The 19,132-nt window shown below is 48.5% G+C and overlaps 1 protein-coding gene across 12 annotated transcripts in view; it reads left to right on the forward strand.

Annotated features, from left to right (window-relative positions):
• Positions 1 to 19,132, forward strand: part of CORO2B (coronin 2B) — a 143,382-nt gene that overhangs the window by 60,748 nt on the left and 63,502 nt on the right. For 10 of the 12 annotated variants that reach the window (XM_084979341.1, XM_003121757.6, XM_084979367.1 and 7 more), the window contains one exon: positions 13,080 to 13,280. In XM_084979341.1, the coding sequence (XP_084835467.1) occupies positions 13,080 to 13,280 (201 nt within the window). Of the gene's footprint in view, positions 1 to 4,013; positions 4,122 to 13,079; positions 13,281 to 19,132 lie in introns of all 12 variants that reach the window. The other 2 variants (XM_084979345.1, XM_084979364.1) reach the window with 1 other exon arrangement.

The following is a 19,132-nucleotide window of genomic DNA, read 5'->3' on the forward strand; positions in this document are numbered from 1 at the left end:
TTTTTAGCTTCAATTTTTTTTTATTTTTTAAACTTTTTATTAAGGTATAGTTGATTTACAATACTGCGCCAATTTCTACTGTATAGCAAAGTGACTCAGTCATGCATATATATACATATAACATTTTAAAAGTTATTTTCCATCATGGTCTGTCCCAGAAAATTGAAGATAGCTCCCTGACCTATACAGGAGGCCTTGTTGTTTATCCATGCTAAATGTAATAGTTTGCATCTACTAACCCCAAACTCCCAGTCCATCCCACTCCCTCCCCTTACCTCCTTGGCAACCACAAGTCTTTTCTCTATCTCTTTTGAGTCTGTTTCTGGTCTGTAGATAGATTCATTTGTGCCGTATTTTAGATTCCACATAATGATATCATATGGTATTTGCCCTTCTCTTTCTTCAACCTCTCCTTTCTCATTCGATGCATGGACAGATGGGCTGGCTTCCTCTGTTCTCCAGTCAAGATACTATAGCATAGCATGCAGACCATTCTTCTCTTCCATGCCCTCCCCTGGTTGCAATTTAGATAATTATCTCTTGGGAAGAAGAAGGCCCAAACCACATACCCGTTCCCCCAGGGACTATTTATCAGCCTCTCTTTTTCTGCATTTCCAGGTGACAGGAAGTCAAGGTCCTGGTCCATGAAGTGGACAGTTCTAGGGTCCTCTGGCTACAAGGACCAACAAGGAGAAGGGCTCCTCTGCAGGAAGCCTGGGGGACTCCACCTGTGGGCAGCTCTGACTGCCCCCTTTCCCGGGTGCACACTTGGCGTGTTGTTTTAGGAGGTTTCATTGACAGGGAGCGGCATCAGCCCATGCTAGGTCTGCCCATTAGCATACAAGGCCTGCGGTGCCCCAGCTTGGGGCTCCCTGGGTGATCAGATCCTGCAGTGGGAAGGACCCCTGCATGGAGGGCTCGCCCACCACGTGCCAGAGGCTGGGCCAGGCGCTCTCAACGTGGGATCCCAACTCCTCTGGAGGGTCAGGCAGGGCACTTCACAGGGGAGGAGTCTGGGGTGGCAGCTATACCTGGCTTCTCCACAGCTTACCCTTTAGCCTCAACTATCAAACAACCTTTTTAAAATAGTTGCTTAGCCTCACCTATCAAGAGATCAGAAAGCCATGAAGGAGGATGTGAGAAGTAGAGACTGCTGTGGAAAGAGTCAGAGAGTCAGGCTGGGAACCAGCAGTCTTGGGTTGAATTCCACCAGCCCTTATGGAGCAGTTATTGTGTGCCCGGTCTTATGCTAGGCAGTCCAGGAATGCAGAATAAAGCCTTTGAGGGAGTTCCTTGGTAGTCTAGTGGTTAGGACTCAGCACTTTCACCAGGTTCAATCCCTGGTCTGGGAACTGAGATCCTACATCAAGCTTCTATATACTTGGCCAAAATAAAATAACATTAAAAAACATTTTTTTAAAGCCTTCGAGGAGTTCCCCTATTTTAAAAAAGGTTGTTTGATAGTTGAGGCTCAGCGGTAATGAGCACAACTAGCATCCATGAGGACGCAGGTTTGATCCCTGGCCTCGCTCAGTAGGTTAAAGGATCTGGCATTGCTGGTGAGCTATGGTGTAGCTCATAGGTGCGGCTTGGATCCCACCTTGCTGTGGTTGTGGTGTAGGCCGGTGGCTACAGCTCTGATTTGACCCCTAGCCTGGGAATGTCCATAGGCCATGGGTACGGCCCTTAAAAAAAAGAAAGACAAAAAAATTAAATTTAATTTAAAAAAATTTAAAAAGCCCTCAAGCAACGCATAACTCTTGGACCGACTTGCCAAGAGCCAATGAGGTCATCTTCACCACTTTTTAAGGTACAAATTGATTTATATAATAACTTTTATGTCGTAGTTCACAAAGCACTTTCACGCACATTATTTCATTGGAGCCTCACAGCTGCTCTAGGAAAAAGGTATGAATAATATTATCCATTTTACAGATGGACAAACTCAGAGAGGTAAAGGGACTTATGAAAAGTCACAGTGCTAAGGCTTCAGAGGGCACAGTGCCCTTTCCGCTATAGCTCAGGAGCTTAAATATCTTCAGCAGCACCTGGCAACTTGTTAGAAATGCACACTCCTAGGCCCCAGACTTCCTGAATCAGAAAATCTTGGAATGAGGCCCAGCAATCTGTGTTTAACAAGCTCACGGGGCGATTCTGATACACACTCAGGTTTGAGAAGCACTGAGCTAGAACAGTGTTTCTCAGCTTTGACACATCTGCCCATCACCCGGAATCTTGCTAAACTGCAGATTCTACTTCAGTCCTGGGTAGGACCTGTGATTCTGCATTTCTAACTGGTTCCCAGATGATGCCAGTGCAGTTGGTCCATAGGTGGTTCACTGAATAATAGGAATCCCCTGGGGAGCTTGGTTCAAAGGCAGATTCCCCAGCTCACTTGCAGAGAGTGTGATCCTGCAGGTCTGAAGTGGGGCCCAGGAGCCTGGATAAGGAGCCTGAGGCCCTTACCCTGCGGATCCCTGCTCCAGAGTTCAAGCTTCTGCCCCAGGATTTTCAAGGTTTTCCTCCTCATTTTCAAAGATTTTCCTCCCCCACTCCTCCTCTTCACTGGCCCTGACCCACCCATCTGATCTCCTGCCAAACTGTGGGTTAAGGGGTGCGAGTGGGAGGCCATCCCTGAGCCAGCGGGGCCCTCAGTTCCTCAAAATAGGTCAGGAGTCTGGCACAGACCAGGCTCAGTGGCTGCAAATAGAAACCATCTGTTGGGCCTGTGCTTTGAGCTCCACCACCCACTCCCTCCCTGGGCAGAGGAATACAGAACTCAGAACCCCAATGTGGGGGTAGGTGCTACCCTGGGTAGGACCTGCCCTCCCCAGACACTCCCCCCAAGTCTGCCTGCAGAGGAGAGGTGGCAGAGCCATGTCCTACGCCCCTTAACTCCCCACCCCTCGACAGGAGGCTTGCAGTGTGGATTGGTCATCAGATGACCTTGCTGTGTGACCTTGGACAAGTCACTTCCTCTTTCTGGGCCTCAGTCTGTGAAATGAGAGGCTGGATTTTAGTGGACCCAAGGGCCTACTTCTGCACTGGCAGGCTGTGGTTGTGTGAATGCCTTTTTTTGTTAGGACCACATGTAAAAAAAGTTGGGCCCATAGGGAGGCAAATGTTTCCTTCTCCCTGCTTTCTGCCCATGTCGGATTCTACAAGATGGGATCTGGTCCTGCAGATCCCCAGAAAGGAATGGACAAGATTTGTGATCTGGCAGCTTTTGGAGGCTTGAAGGGGAAGTGACAGGGTCATTCTTCCCTCTTCCTGTCTTTTTTTTCCTTCACTCATTCACATGTTTAGTAATCATTCATCAGTATTATATTAAGCTTAATTGTAAGTCCTGGAAAAATGGAGAACAATGAGACTTAGTGTCTGCTCTCACTGACATCCAGTGTGGTGGTGGAGCAAACAAGTAAAGTAAGAGACCCTTTGGCCCGCCGTCAGGATGGCCGAGCGGTCTAAGGCGCTGCGTTCAGTAAGAGATCCTGTGTCAGATCTGAGTTCAGATCCCAGTTCCTCCACTTAAGTGACCTCGGACAAGCCCAGTTGTATCTGTAAATGGGGATAATAGTTGTATCCATTTCTTAGGGTTATTATAAGGATTACAGGATGTAATGAATGTAAAATGCTGGCTCACAGCGAGCACTTAATAAATGTAGGTGATTATGATTAGTGTGATAAGCCAGAAAAAGAGGAGCACAGGGCAGAATCCGGGGATTTTAGAATCTGGCAACTGCCCAGTTCAAGGGCCATCATGGGGAGATAGGAGGCTCTCCTGAAGAGCTTGGAGCAGAAGAGGCTGGCAGCCTTCTCCTCACGGGTCCAGTCCTGCTCAGAAGAACAGGAAGGGCTGTGGGGATTCAGGGCAGAAGCATGCTCCAGGAATAGACTCCAAATCTGGCTGGACTTGCTTCAAGTGATGGGCAGGTGCAGCATCCATGGGTGCTGGATCTGGATCCTCCCATCTGTTGAGAAGGTGCCATCCCAATCGTGTTCATTCCCCCTAGATTTGATCTGCTCCCTGATGGTGTAAGGAAGGCAAGATGAAGCTTAACAGAGGGGAGGAATTCCCATCTCATCCTTGAGAAGACTGAGGGGCTTGCCTTGGATGTTCTGTGAGTTGGCCTGGAACCTAAGAAGGGTTTTCAAGGGATGGAGAAAAAGCCAGTGGGGTGACTGCAGAACCTGGCCTTCCATGGTCCTTGAACATCCCAACCAGAAACTCCTGGGTGCAAATGTCAGTTGCATTCCTTACTTTTCTTTTCTTTTTTCTTTTCCTTTCTTTCTCTCTCTCTTCCTTCCTTCCTTCCTTTCTCTTTCTTTCTTTCTGTCTCTCTTTCTCTCTTTCTTTCCTTTCTTTCATTCTTGTCTTTATAGGGCCTCACCCGCAGCATATGGAAGTTCCCAGGCTGGAGGTCAAATCGGAGCTGTAGCTGCCAGCCTATGCCACAGCCACAGCAATGCAGGATGCGAACCATATCTGTGATCTACATCCCAGCTCATGGCAATGCCGGATCCTTAACCTACTGACCGAGGCTACATCCTGTGGATCGAACTCGCATCCTCATGGATACTAGTCATGTTCTTAACCTGCTGAGCCACAGTGGGAGCTCCACATTCTTTTCTTCTAGGATGCGACCTTAGGGGCTAATTGATATTCTACCAGTGCCGTCCAATAGCACTTTTTTCAGTGATGGAAATGGTCTGTAGTAGGTGATGTTCAGTATGGTAGAGCCGCTAGCCACAGGCAGCTAGTGAGCTCTCAAAATGTGGTCAGTCTGACTACCTCTGAATTTATATTTTGACTTCATTTTAATTAATCTGAGTGTAAACAGTCCCAGGTGGCTAGTAGCTGTCCTGTGGGCCAGCGCGGCTTTGGCTTACTCTTAGGTGCATTAGTTGAAGCAGGTATTCCCAAACGCCGGCATCCACAGAAACGCGCCTTCATGATACATTCCTCAGATGATTCGGATGCATAGCCAGGTTAGGGACTCACCAGGCCCAGGGTCTGATCGATGCTGTAGTGAGGGACATGGTAAAAGCCACAGTCTCTAGTTGTCTACCTGGCTGTCTTAATGGTCCTGCCTCTTTTTCTGTCATCTCATCCCCATTGCATTTTAACTTTAGCCCAACCGCACATTCAGTGATGCTATATGAGGACCTTGAAATTGGCTGCAGTGAGAGTATTTACAAACCTGGGCTCCCCGCCCTGCCTCAGAGAGCTGAGTGTTAACCACTTACGGGCACACCACCACCTTAGGTCCACTGGCAGGTGTGTTCTTTGAGCACATGCCATGCACCAAGTACTTTTTAAGGCACTGCTGACACAGCAGTGAACTGAAGTGGCAGAAATCCCTACCTGCCTGAGAGGGGCCCAAATCAAAGAGCTAAAATATATAATGTGGTGGGTGACGGCATGTGCTTGAGAAAGGTCTCATCGAGAGGTCACTTTTGAGAAAAGACCTGAAAGCAGTGAGAGAAGACACATTCCAGGAAGGGGAAAAGCATGCTCACAGGGAGCTCATGTTACAGATAAAGGGAACTGGGTCTCCGAGAGACTCAGAATTCTGAGTTTGGCCTGGGTGAAGTGGGGCAGGATGCAAATGGAGGTCCGCTGGCTGCAGAGCCTTCCCTGCTGAGCTGCAGCAGCGTCATGAACTCTGGCCTGCGGGTGGATCAGGGTCAGTGGGCCAGCCCCCTCTGCCTGTGCCCCTGCTGAGATGGGCTGTGCCAAGGGTGCCACCAGTGCAGAGAGCTCAGAGACAGACCCTGGAGGGATTCCTGTGGCCCCAGGGGCCCGAACCCCGCAGATTTAGCAATCAGAGAGCATTTAAGAGAGAACACTTGTGGTCCATCTTCTTCATGCTGGGAGTTTTTTGAATGACTACAGTATCCTCTCAGAAGTCCCAGCAGCCACTGAGAACTCAGTGACCATGAAATGGCAGAACTGGAGGGTCTGGCCCTAAAACTTCCTGTGGGAGAAGAAGAAAGGATTTGCCTGAGGATCCCCAGCGAGTTGGTGGCTAGGCCAGCCGGAACTCAGGTTTCTGGCACCTTTCTTCACTCCCTAGGTTCTCAAATTGGGTTCTGCAGTACAGCCTCAGGACCATTGCTTAAAGGTGCTCCCAGTTTCCCTCTAGATTTGAATGCAAACAGCTCCACCTTTACACATTTTACATTTTGCAGTTCCAAGTAATGCTTTATTTAGAGAAAGTGTCCTCCTGCTAAAAAACAATCTAGCCCTTCATTTTATGGAGGAGGAGACTGAAGCGAAGTAGTTACTGCCTGATCTGATGAGCTTCTTCGACCAGCCACTCAGATCTCAATGGCCTGTCTACTTTTGCTCCCTCCAGTTTGGGAACAGGCACTATGTCCCTCCAGGTGTCCAGCCATGGGCTCAGGAAGGCAAAGCTGACTCAAAGATGGAGGAGGACCCATTGACCAGCTCTCACTTGTGGACCCAGAATGTTGTGGGCGAATGCAGCTGAGATTTTGATGATAGTTATCTGTCATTCATTAGAGTGGCATACCTTTGGCAAAGCCCTTGTCCCCAGTGTTCTCATGTCTCATCTTCATAGGGATTCCAGGAGGGAGGTGTGGCTGCTACCCCCATTTCCCCAAAAAGGACACCAAACCTGGAGAAGGAAGGTGCCTTATCCCAGGTCATACAGTTAGTGACCTAAACAAGACTGAAATTATCAGCCTTCCTCTGACAGCAAGTGTTCAGGGAGTGGCTCTCCCACAGATCCTAACGGCTGCCCCATGGGAACAAGCGCCCAGTAGCCTCCAGGGCAGATCCCCAGGTCCCCTGGGCTCCCCAGCTGGCATTTCTCCCTAGGTTGTAGCCATGAGCTGCCCCCACCCCCTCTCACCTGAGTCAGAGACAGGAACAAAACTACCCTGTAAGTTGTTTATGTTCCAGTTAAAGGACTGAATTTTAGCCGTTGTCATTAGAAAGTGCACCCGCTGGCCCACAATAAATCATTTTGGGGCTTGGAGGACAGGATACAATTTGTCTCCATGTGGAGTGTACATAGCGATTATCTCAGAGGAGAAAAAAGCCTGCCTCCATTTCTTAAGAGGCTACAAGGGCCATTCAGCTGCAAAATGAATACTTCTTCCTTCCGGGCCCTCCTCCTCTCAGAGGGAGACCAGGATGGCCCTGGGCCCAGGGAGAGGCCGCCAGGGAGCAGGCCCAGCAGCCCCGCACATCTGGAAGCCAGGGCCTTTCCCTCCCTCCCTCCTCCTGCCCCCAGCCCTGCCGCCTCCTCCAAGTAAACACATAATTGAGAGCAGCACCTCTCCCTTACAGGAGAAGGGGCAAAGGTAGAACTAGTGTGTGACAACCATCCCCTCTCTGCCCCATGCCAGACACTTTGCCAGGCACTTTGCATTTGGTTGCTTCATTACATCTAGCTAGCTGGGCAGTACTGTTTGCATTTTACAGATAAGAAACTGATTCTCAGAGAGGTTGAGTAATTAGTCTGAAGTCACACAGCTAGCAAACACCAGCCAAAATAGAAACCTCTGGATTCCTTCCGATTTCCCAAGCCCTGCAAACTATTCAGTTTCTTTACACTTTTGTGTAGTTCCCTGTTTGGTACAAAGTGTGTAGAGAGGAGTAAGAATTTGCATGGAGAGGCAGAAGGAGGTGAAGACATCTATTATGTCAGAAAGAGCAGTAGACTAAGAGTCAGAAGTTCTTGACTGAGGTCTTGGCTTGGCTACTCTCATAGCTTGTGACTTTGGGTCAGTATCTTAAACTAACTGAGCCTTAGATTAGTCACATATGTACCATATATTTTCAGCAGGATTGTCGTATCCGCCCAGCTCTGCCCACTGGACAGCTGCAGGTGGGGTCGAATGAGGTGATGTTGAGGTGGTGCTTGGAGAGGGTCTTGGATGCAGATGGGTTTTGGGGGTGGTTCTGCAGGATCTAGTCACCTTGCTGATAATGTGCTGTCCGTTGCAAGGGACTCATTAAGCCCCAGCCTGAGGGCTGTACTGAGTTCAAAAGGCCTTGGTATCTTGATGACAAGGAATTCAGAGGGATGGGGCTGTGTGACCAGTAGGACAAACACTGCAAGAATGGGCTTGGATGCAGAAGGCCTGATGGGGTGAGGGTAAGGACCATCCTGGGGGCCAGAGTTGGGTATCTGCTCTAAACCTCAAAATCTCACTAAACTGAAATCACAGGTCTGGTGGTGGAGGGGGATCCTTGAGGGAGACTCCCCCCCGATCACATCCAAGGACCTGGGCAGTGGTGTCTGACCTTGGCCCTCACCCTCCCGCCATACCAGGGGAGTATTCAACCAGAGTCACTGGGAAGCCCCTGCTGGTAGGAGTCCAGGTCCAAGCCTGGGGTGGGGTGAGGCTGCGTAGGAACCAGGAGGAGTTGGATGATCAGGTAACTTACACCCTAGTAATGGGAGGGAGAAAATGGATACACCTTAACATAGGTGGCCAAGCATTAATCGGCAGTGTGGGAAGGCCGAGGGGAGATGGCAGTTGCTGTGAGAGCTGTTGTCATTCTGCATCTCAGCAGCCCAGCTGGGGAGGCACTGCCATCCCTGTGTTACAGAGAAGGAATGTCGCTGGCCGGGGTGTCTTGTAGGGACTCTCTGAGCCCAGCGCTCATCTCTGTTGCAATACAATGTCTTTAATAAAGTAGAGGAACTCTGTTATCTTGGGGCCAGAAGGTCATCTATTCCCATCTATTGTTCCATGTTGCCCTGAACTAGAGGTCATCCATCTGAATCTGGAACCCTTCCAGGGATGGGAAGCTCATTACCTATCAAAGTTAACTTCCTTTTCCATCCCAGGCAGCTCTAACTATTAATAAAACTCTTCCTTTTAGGGAGCTCAAATGTGTCTCAGTCTTGGGCTGACTGCTCCTCAAAGGTTTAGAGAGAACCTAGTGTGTGTCCTGTCCTCACTACAACTAGCTGGGGGAAGTCCACCAGGCTCTGGGCTGGCCTTGAGGGCCAGGGACAAAAGGCAAAGGACCAGATTTTCAGGTGACCTCTTGGCTGCCACACTGATTTCCCTTTGGGGTCTGAGCAGCCCCTCCAGTCCTAGCCTCAGTGTAGCCTCCTCTCTCTGGCACAATAGGGAGGAGGCTTCTCTCTTCCCTCACTGCACACCCGTGCATCTGACCTCAGAATGAAGTCAGCTCCTTAGTAACCGTGGGTGGAGAGGTCAGACCTCAGGGGCCTGCAGATGCTCCACTTTGGCCCACAGTGTGTACCAGTGCCTGATCTGGCCTCCCAGGTCCTCCAGCTATCTGTCTGCCACCCTCCAGAACAAACCCTCAGCACTAGCCAGCCCGTGCCCTCACTGCACCAGTGGGGCCAGGTGCACGCTCACAAGTTCCCTCCGTCCCCTCCTCCCCGTCCTCACCCCTGCCCAAGCCAGTGATTAGTAGCAGGGGCATCTTTAATGCAGATTGAATCAAGGCTTTACATCTGACTCCTAAAGTTTATTGGGAATCCAGAAATGATTTTGAAGAGACCACAAAGCAACAGGAGACAAATCATCAGAATGTTTCCTGGGCAATTGATTTGATGTCTTTAAAAAGTCAGTGTCACTTAAAAAAAAGAAAAAAAGAAAAAAAAAAAAGGCTGGGGCTGTTTTAGATTTAAAAGAGCCCCCCCCCCAAAAAAAGATCATAACTGAATGAAATATGTGGGAGCAATATAGTTACCAATCCTGGTTCACGATACAGAATAGCCATAAAAGGCATTTTGAGAAATTTAGAATATTGACTGAGTATGAGATGATATTGAGGAGTTGCTGATTTCCTTAGTGTGGTAATAGCGATGTGCTCATGTGGGAAATTGTCTCCTTTGTCGGAAACGCATGCTGATGTAATAAGGGAGCAGGAGTCATGTTGTTGGCAGCTTCCTTTCAAATGATTCCACAAAGCCAAAAAAAAAAAAACAAAACAGAAAGAAGTACATATGTACACACACACACTGAGGAGAAATGTGGCACAGAGTTAATGGTAATGGTAAGCGGCGGGTACCTATGGCACCATGCTCTCAGTGATTTTGTGTTTGCAAGTATTACATAAGAAGGGGGAGAAAACAGAATGTGGCCTGCAGAGTCAGAAAGAATGGCTTCACCTGAACGCTGTGCTTGTGCTCTGCCTGCACTTGGGCTGAGTCTCTTTCCCACCCTACACAACAAGGGCAGTCGTAGTTTCCACCTCATGGGGGACTGTGCACAGTCCACGTCCAGTGCCGGCAGATGGCCCCCTCCTCCATGAAGCCTACCCTAATGCCCCCTTCCCTGACTTCTCACTTGTCAAGCATGGGTTTCATCTCCTCCACTGGCTCATAAGATATTGGAAAGCGAGGTCTGAGTGCAATGTTTTCTCCATCGACTGGGCCCCCAGAAGCAGCAGTGGTATCTTATCTCAAATGGGACCTTATACCTACGCATCTTACTGTATTTCTTAAAACAACCACATAAAGTCAGAAATTATGGGCTTCATTTTAGAACATCTCGGAGAGGCAAAGTGTCTCCCCAAGGCCAGTAGGAGTTAGAATGGGGAGTGAAAACCCAGGTCCGCAGACTCCCGGTCCAGCGCTCTGCCAGGCACACTCGCTGTGGCTTTGTGTGGGGTGAAGGGGCGGGCCCAGGGATGAGGAACGGTCACCACCAGGGCCCCCTGGCCTCCTTCCCCAGCCCTTCCAAATGTCCAGCGGAAAGATCAGCCCCAGCCTACCAGCCGATGGGGAGAGGCCAGCACCAGCCGTGCTGAGGACAAAGCTTTGGAGAGACGCTCTCTGTTTTCTCCAGGCTGCAGGCCAGGGCTGCTCTCCACAGAGATGCTCTGCCCTGGACCTTTGGAAGGTTAGTCAGATTCTAGCCAGGCCCTGAAGGCTAAGGTTGGGCTGCGCAGACAAGGGGGCAAAGGCATTCTGGGCCAGAACTGCACCAACAAGGAACAGGAGGAATGAGCAGGCTCGCCACCTCCTTTCTCTCTGGGGGACTGTGAAAGAGACAGAGTGAGTCCCAACACTCCTATATCAGATTGAATTTTTGCCAGGGCCACATACCACCAAAACCATATTTTTCATATTATATTTTTCTTTGAATTGATCATTATTTTTAAATTTTGCTTTCTTAGTACTGAGGTCTGTGAAATCATAGACTTGGCACCCAAGTTGTATTTTTTTCTAATGCAAATTAAAATAAATACGTCACTAGTAAAATTAAAAACGTCATCTCTGTACTGTGGAAGGGAGCCATGCGTGACCCCCTGGGACTGCACTCTGGGCATCACTGATGTAATCCTAATAGGAGTTGGTTGGAAAGGCTTGCCTGAGGTCACACAGCCAGAGGTGACCAACCGGGCTCCTGCCCAGTGCGCTTGCCTCTCCAGCAGGACTTTGTCCTGAACAGTCTTGGGCAGAACTTGGCAGAGAGGGGACTGAGAAGGGGGTACAGTATGAGCAGAGGCTGGGAGGAGAGTGACCAGGGACTGGAGAAGAGGGGGAGGGGGTCCAGAGCGCTGCCTGAAGAGCCCTGGGATTCTCCTCATTGGATCTGAACTTCTTCCTTCAATAAAGAGGCCTTTGTGGCTGAGCTCCTGGCTTCATTTAAATCAAACCCAAAGTTTTGTTTTCAGGCAAATTCCCAGGGTTGGTTTCCTGATTCTGTGGTGGTATTTCCTTTTGTTTTCTTCCCCTTGGAAATTTCACGTGAAGAAATTTCTATCCTGAGATGAGGCGGAGACTCAAGTCGTATCAGGAGGTTTGGCAGGAAGGGGAGGGCATGGATAATGGCAAAGTTGGGCTAGAAGCATGTTCACTTCACAAAGCATTTATGGAGCTCCTGCTGTATGCCAGGTCCCTGGCTGGGGACTCGTGGGTGCTCATTGAACTTGGATGCATGTCTGTCAGAAGAGCACCTACTTGGGCTCCATCTGCCGTGGCACCTATTCATAGGGCTTCCCATAGGAGGTGCCATCCTACAGTAAAGCTGGACTCCCTGGTGGGCTGCCCATCCTGTCCTCCACCACCCACTCGTGCACATCTGTGTTCTCCATGGTGTATGCAGTCAGGCCCAGTTGGTCAGTAATTGGACCCTGTATCACGGATGATGGGGGGGAGGATGCCATTATATTCTCTAGGACAGGGGCTCACAAACGTCAGTGAGCTTCTCTCCCACTGGGGTGGGGAAGCTGGACTAAAATGCCTATTTCTGGGCCCCATTCTCAAAATAATTGGATTCAGTAGGTCTGGACTGGGACCCAGGAATCAGCATTTCTAACAAATGATGTGAGCAGCTCAGAAACCTCCCCCACCGTGGGTGATTTTGATACAGGTGATCTGTGAGACACACATTGAGAAACCTTGCTCCAAAGGCAGAGGAAAGACTCTGATTTCCAGTCAGGAGGCTTGTGTTCCTGGCCCTACTCATTAGCTGTGTGGCCTTGAACAGGTCACTTAACCTCTCTGGGTCTGGTGATGATGATGATGATGATGATGATGATGATGTATAGAACTAAGAGATTTCTGAGGATGCACTTGTGGATTAGAAGCCTTCGAGAGACTCAGAGGAGGGTATGCTAGTGGGTGGTCGTGTTGCACATAGAGGGGGCCATCTTCCTCCCGGACCCCTCATTGTCAGAAGTGTTCTCTCTCTGGGTGAGCACCCTGCCTCCTCTGTCTGCACCTCCCATACTAAATCAAGCAAAGTTTCTGACATGCAAGAGGCAGCCCAGACATGTTGTTGGGTAGATGGTCTGCTCTGTCACATGGCCCGTCCCTTGGGAGTGAGAGGACCCGCCATCCTTTCTGCAAGGTATTTTACTGAAAGCAGGACACGAGTGAATGCCCTCATGCCACTTGCTGCTCTTTTGGGCTTTGCTGAAAGAGTGGTTCTTCCAGGCACTCAATTCTTGGAGGCCCCTTTCCCGCTTCCTACATGCTGCGGGTGGGCACTGGGCCTTGCTCACCCACCCCCTGCACCCCTGGAGACCAGCTTCCCTCCTGCGCGTGCTCAGCCCAGCCCTTCAGGAGGCAGTGGCCGGCCTGACCCTTGTCTCTCCTGGCCCCTCACAGATGTCCTGGCGTCCGCAGTACCGCAGCTCCAAGTTCCGGAACGTCTACGGCAAGGTGGCCAACCGGGAGCACTGCTTCGACGGCATCCCCATCACCAAGAATGTGCATGATAACCATTTTTGCGCCGTCAATGCCCGTTTCCTGGCCATCGTCACCGAGAGCGCAGGAGGTGGCTCCTTCCTCGTCATCCCTCTGGAGCAGGTAGGAGCCCCACAGCTCCCCAGCCCTCGCTGCAGCCCCAGGGTGGAGAGAAGCCCTGTTTGGTCACCGTTGGGCTTGTTGCCCCTATTTCTCTCTGCCTCTTTCTTTTTACTTTCTCATCATGTATCCAGTAGCTGTGCTTTCCCCAGGGTTTTCCTGGAAGTCACCAGAACAAGTACAGGCCAAGATCCAAGAGACCTGGTTCTATTCCCAGAGCTCCCCGAACTTGAACAGATCACTTGCTTTGGGGTACATGGGGTTCCCATGAACCCCGAGGGATCGCATCATCTGATCTCCAAAGTCAGATCCAGCTTTACAATTCCGTGTCCTGGATGTCCTTTTGGCTTGGAGCTGGAGGGGATAAAGAGCCAGCACAGGCACGCTAGGCATCTGCAAAAATGGCACACTTGTTAAAAAACAACTTTTTGAGCTCTCCATTGAGGGACTAGAAATAATTTACCTTCTCCATCATCCCCCCATCTCCCCTCTAAAAGCTTTCCTCCCCCTTCTGTGGCTGCCTTCGTGAATAGAGCAAATTAAATCTGCAGAGCCTAGATCATGAAATTTTGAAGCTCTGCCATTCAGGCAGAGTCCCTGGAGGCCCGTGGGAGGTCACGCGCCTCAGGGAAAGTGCTCGCTGTCAGTCCCGCTTGTTTATGGCTGAGCTCTCCCTCCCCGGCCTGACTCATCTCCCCTCCCACCCTCCGAGGAACGCTCAGGGAGAGGAGGAGGTACACGCCAAAGGAGGCCTTGGTGCTCCAAACCCTCAGCGGGTGGTGGAGGGTGGATTTTTCCAGTCTCACGTACCCCACCATGGGGGAGCACACATTTAGGAAAGCTTTAGGTCAGATCCTCCCTTACACCGAAGGGGGCAGATGCAGTGACAGTGACTCAGAGCCTGATGCACAGAGAGGTCCAAGGAGCTGAGGACCTAGCGGCAGGAAGTCTAGGTTCTAGTGGGGCTCTGCCAATCACCAGGATTGTGACCCCAGACATGTCACTTAACCTCTCTGCACTTTATTTTCCTGTGATGGTAAATAGTTCCCTTCCACCTGCATCACAATGTTGGCATCGAGGCAGGTAATGGACAGAAAGCTCCTTGAGAACCACATAACATGTTAAAGATATTTGGGTACCTTTTGGGGAGTATCGTTAGCTCTACTTGTCGACTTGGCAAATGCCCTCAGCAGCTCTGTGTATTGGGAAGGATTCTGAAATGTAGCTTGCCTCCTCTCCTGGGCCAGATGGGCTCAGATATCTGTCCACTCAGGGAGCAGCTCAGCTCCAGCTACTGCAGGCCTGCAGGTCCCCAGCAACATGTGGGCTGGTTCTTCCTGGGGCTCCAGCCCATTGCCGGCACCCTGCCATATTCCTCTACATGGCTTTCAAAGGTCACCAGTCAATGCCTCACACCATCACAAAAATTAATTCCAGATGGACTGACTATCTAAACATTAAAAAATAAAAAGAAAAGCTGCAAATGTATTAGAGGAAAATAAGGTATTTTTAAAATGACACAAGAAGGAAAGGCTTCCTAAGCCAGATAAGAATCCATAAAACCATAAAGGAAATGATTAATAGATTAGAATAAATTTTTTAAAAGATAATTTTTGTACTTCAGTGAGACATGTAAGCAAAATTAAAAAGCAAGCTACATAATTGGGTAGAATATTTTCAATATATAACAGATGAAAGATGCATGTCCAGAATATACAAAGAGTTAAGAAAAACCAATAAGACAAAGGACCCAATAAAAAAAAGAAAAAGAACCCAATAGAAAATGGGCAAAGAATATGAATAAACAAGTCACAGAAAATAGTATATACCTTTTTTTTTTTTTTTTTTTTTTTTTTTTTTGTCTTTTTAGGGCCGTGCCTGTGGCATATGGAGGGTCCCAGGCTAGGGGTCTAATTGGAGCCACAGCTGCCAGCCTATGCCACAGCCACAGCAATGCCAGATCCAAGCCACATCTGCAACCTACACCACAGCTTACGGCAATGCTGTATCCTCAACCCACGGATCAAAGCCAGGGATGGAACCCGAAATTCCACGGTTCCTAGTCAGATTCATTTCTGCTGCACCACAGTGGGAACTCCACAAAATATATCTTTTACACTACTAAGTAGAAAAAGATTTAAAAGAGTCATAGTTGTTGGTATTGCCAAATGTGTGAGAGAGCAGGCACTCAAATATACTGTAAATGTGTTTGATGTATTTATTTATTTTTATATTGGTTTATTTTGCTTTATTTTATTTATTTATTTTTTTAGGGCTGCACCTATTGCACATGGAGGTTACCAGGCTAGGGGTTTAATCAGAGCTACAGCTGCCGGCCTTCACCACAGTCACAACAACACCAGATCCGAGCCATGTCTGTGACCTACACCACAGCTCACAGCAATGCCAGGATCCTTAACCCACTGAGTGAGGCCAAGGATCAAACCCACAACCTCATGGTTCCTATTTAAAGATGTGTTTCCACTGGCCCAGAAATTCTGCTTCATGGAATCTAATCTACAGAAATACTCCCAAGTAGATACATTTTTCAAGTCTGCAGCATTTTTTGTGCTCGTTTTTTTTTTTTTTTTCTACAGACATCGATTTTTTATTTCCTACAGAAATCACATTTCTCAAATGACTCGGAAGTTTCTAAACTCCTCCCAGTTTCTGTAGTGGTACCAAAAGGTCTTATACCATCCATAGCACTGCCCTAGAACATGATCAGAGTTCATAAACCCTTCATGGACAGCAGAAAAAAAAGCATCTCTACAGAGCATGAAGTCTCTCTCTATATGGAAAAATATGTATCTATACACATACATATATATTCAGTGTACACATAGTTTTTCAACTTTATGTGTTCACATTCTGTAATACATTTTGTTGAATCTGATTAGTAATGCACTGATAGTGATGGCTCCCCTTCCAGTTGGTTTCTGTTGTTTTCTCTTATTTTAGGAAGTTTTCACTTTTTATAGGTACTTGATGATTTGTGCAGCACTTTTTATGATAGCGAAAATTGGAAGGAATCTGCAGGTCCATCAGTAAATAAATGGGTCAACAAATAAGGGGGCAACCACACAAAGGGGTGCTGTGCAGTCACCAGAGGTGATGATGTAGAGTAGTTGTTCTCAAGTATTCAGCCTCAGAATCACTTGACGCTATTGAGGACCCCAACCAACTTTTGCTTATATAGCTGTGGTCTATTAATATTTAGTATATTCACAATAAAAAGGAAGTAATTTCAAAAATGTGTATTTGTTGTAGGCTTTTTTTTTTTTTTTTTTTTTTTTTTTTTTGCTTTTAAGGCCACACCCGTGGCATATGGAGGTTCCCAGGCTAGGGGTCTAATCAGAGCTACAGCTGCTGGCCTACACCACAGCCGCAGCAACACAGGATCCAAGCTGTGCCTGTGACCTACACCACAGTTTCATGGCAACACCTGATCCTTAACCCACTGAGCGAGGCCAGGGATCGAACCTGCAACCTTGTGGTTCCTAGTCTGATTCGTTTCCACTGTGCCATGACAGGAACTCCAAAAATATGTTTATTAATTCACCTAATAATAAACCCATTTCTTATCCTCCCCAAAACATATTTTTATGAAAAATAATTACATAGTTTTTAAAAAATTAACAAGGACACAGCTCTGTATTTTTGTAGATCTCTTTAAATTAGTCTGACTTAATAAAAGATGCCTGGATTTGCATATCTGCTTCTGCGTTCAACCTGTTGCAAAATTGCATATTGTACAGCCTCTGGAAAATTCCACTGTACACTCCTGAGAGAGATAAGCATGAAAAGACAAGTACTGTATTATTATGAAAATGGTTTTAACCCAACAGACTCCCTAAAAAAAGTCTTGTGGCTCCCCAGTGGTTCCTAGACCACACTTTGAGAACCACTGAGGCAGGGCTTATTTAACGAGAGAAAATGTTATCACCTACTGTTAACTGGGGGGAAAATAAGGTAAAAATCTGATTAATCACATTAAAAAATATCCATCTAGCCATCCACCTATCTGGAAAAGACTGGGAAAATATACACGTAATGTTAAAAGTGGTCATCTCTGAGTATTGGGATCCTGAGTGTTCTTTCAGTTTCTTCTTTTTTCCTTAGCTGTATTTTCTAGAGATTTTTTAGTTGAAGACTTAATATTTTGTGCTTGAGAAAAATAAACAAATAAAAGCAATTTGTTGACGTGAAGAGGGAGCCCCTGAGGTATCAGAGGCCAAAGAGCCCAGAGTGGAGTCTCGGTGGTGCACTCTTCTTATGTGTGTGACAAGTGTTTTCTCCCAGAGAAATGCACAATTATGAGCTGACTGGAGAAAATGCTAGCCAAATGCAAGTCCCCATAGTGAGAGTGAGGGTCTGGAGAGTGGGGGCAAAACAGCACCTGGATCTGAGCATTTTGTGTCGTCCAAGCCAGGACCCCGGTGGCAGACTCTGTGGAACAAGGTCCTGCGCTCAGAGAGGGGCTGCTTAGGAACTAGGCCGACTCCTGCTTTCCCTGCTGTGTGGGCCCCGGTTGTCAGCCTCCTGCCCCCTGTGGCAGGGATGAGCCCGCTCTTGGGGGTCAGCTTATCTGGGGGGCTGAGGGCTGGGGGGCTAACAAATAGCAATAACAATAATGGCAAATTCAGAACCCCCTCATTATCCGTCAACAAGAGAGATGAGCTGGTCCATGTGGGTCGATTTTCTAGGAAGAAGGTTATGTTATTTTTGTTTCAGGGGTTTTTTTTCCCCCCTTTTAGATAGAAATCTCTCTAAAAACAGTTTCCTGTATAATTCAGCACAAACACAGGAAAGATTTTGGCCACTTCTTGGCGAGTCCTAATCCTGGCTTGGAGCGTAATCAGGAGCCGTGAACTCACAGTGGCACACTTTTGTCGCTACAGCGCGTAGCTCCAGACTATTTTCCTGAGCAACCAGAAGGCCACAGAACACTGTTGGCTTTTGCGGTTCTTTTCTAAATCTTTGGCCATCTGCTGTCAAATGTCCTTCCCATTCCTTTGTTGCTTCTCTGCCCGGCCCCCCAGATCCCCGCCCTAAGACTGAGCCCAAGGCCCCTCTTCCAAGAGCTTCTCTTCCTTCGTTGAGTTTCCCTCAAAGCCAGCTAGCCTGAGACTTCAATATTTGTGATTTAAAACTTTTCCCCAGGGTAGGAAGCCCATCCTCAGCAACTACACGCCTTGCCTGTGTGCAGCGCTCCAGTCCAACATGCTCTGTCTTAATCAGTCCTCTTGGGGGTTAAGTAGAGCCATCCCCATTTTACAGTTGGGGAAACTGAGGCCACAGAGACAGGTAGATTCAGTCAGTGCAGAAGCTGGACCTGGAACAAGCTCACGTATTTCTGAACCTGTGATTTTTTCCGCTGCCCGTGACCCTGATGGACAGGAAAAGTTCTGGCTGGGCTGGCCGATCTCGAAGGCGCTCCTCCTGTTCAGGCTGCTATAGCGAAGGCCGGAGCCTGTTTTTTCCCTAGTTAACATTCAACCACCGGCCCTCTTCTCTCTGGAGTGGAATGTTAAGCTGCAGATGGGGGAGCAATCAAGCACCCTGATTGCCTGGCACAGCTGGAGGGACCTTATGAATATTCCAGAGACCAGGCACGGTGCCCAGAGGCTTGATTAACCACTTAGGCCTCCCCAGGTACACACCGCCTCTTTCCTGCTGCACCGCACCAGGCCCGCCCACCTGCCTGCCGCCTCCACATCCAGGCCCACGAGCAGGCCAAAGCCGGAAGCAGTCTGTCATGCTTAAGCTTTTGCTTGCTACCTGTCACCCCGCTGGCATCTGGTAGAAAGGAAAGAAACCTGGCCAGGGCATTAGGGACCTGGAACCTCCTGGGA

This window comes from Sus scrofa, chromosome 1 (assembly GCF_054392235.1).
Source record: "Sus scrofa isolate SSC_HxYL_T2T_F1_AM1 chromosome 1, Sscrofa_HxYL_maternal_Yorkshire_Landrace_v2.0, whole genome shotgun sequence".
In the NCBI taxonomy this organism is placed as follows: Eukaryota; Metazoa; Chordata; class Mammalia; order Artiodactyla; family Suidae; genus Sus; species Sus scrofa.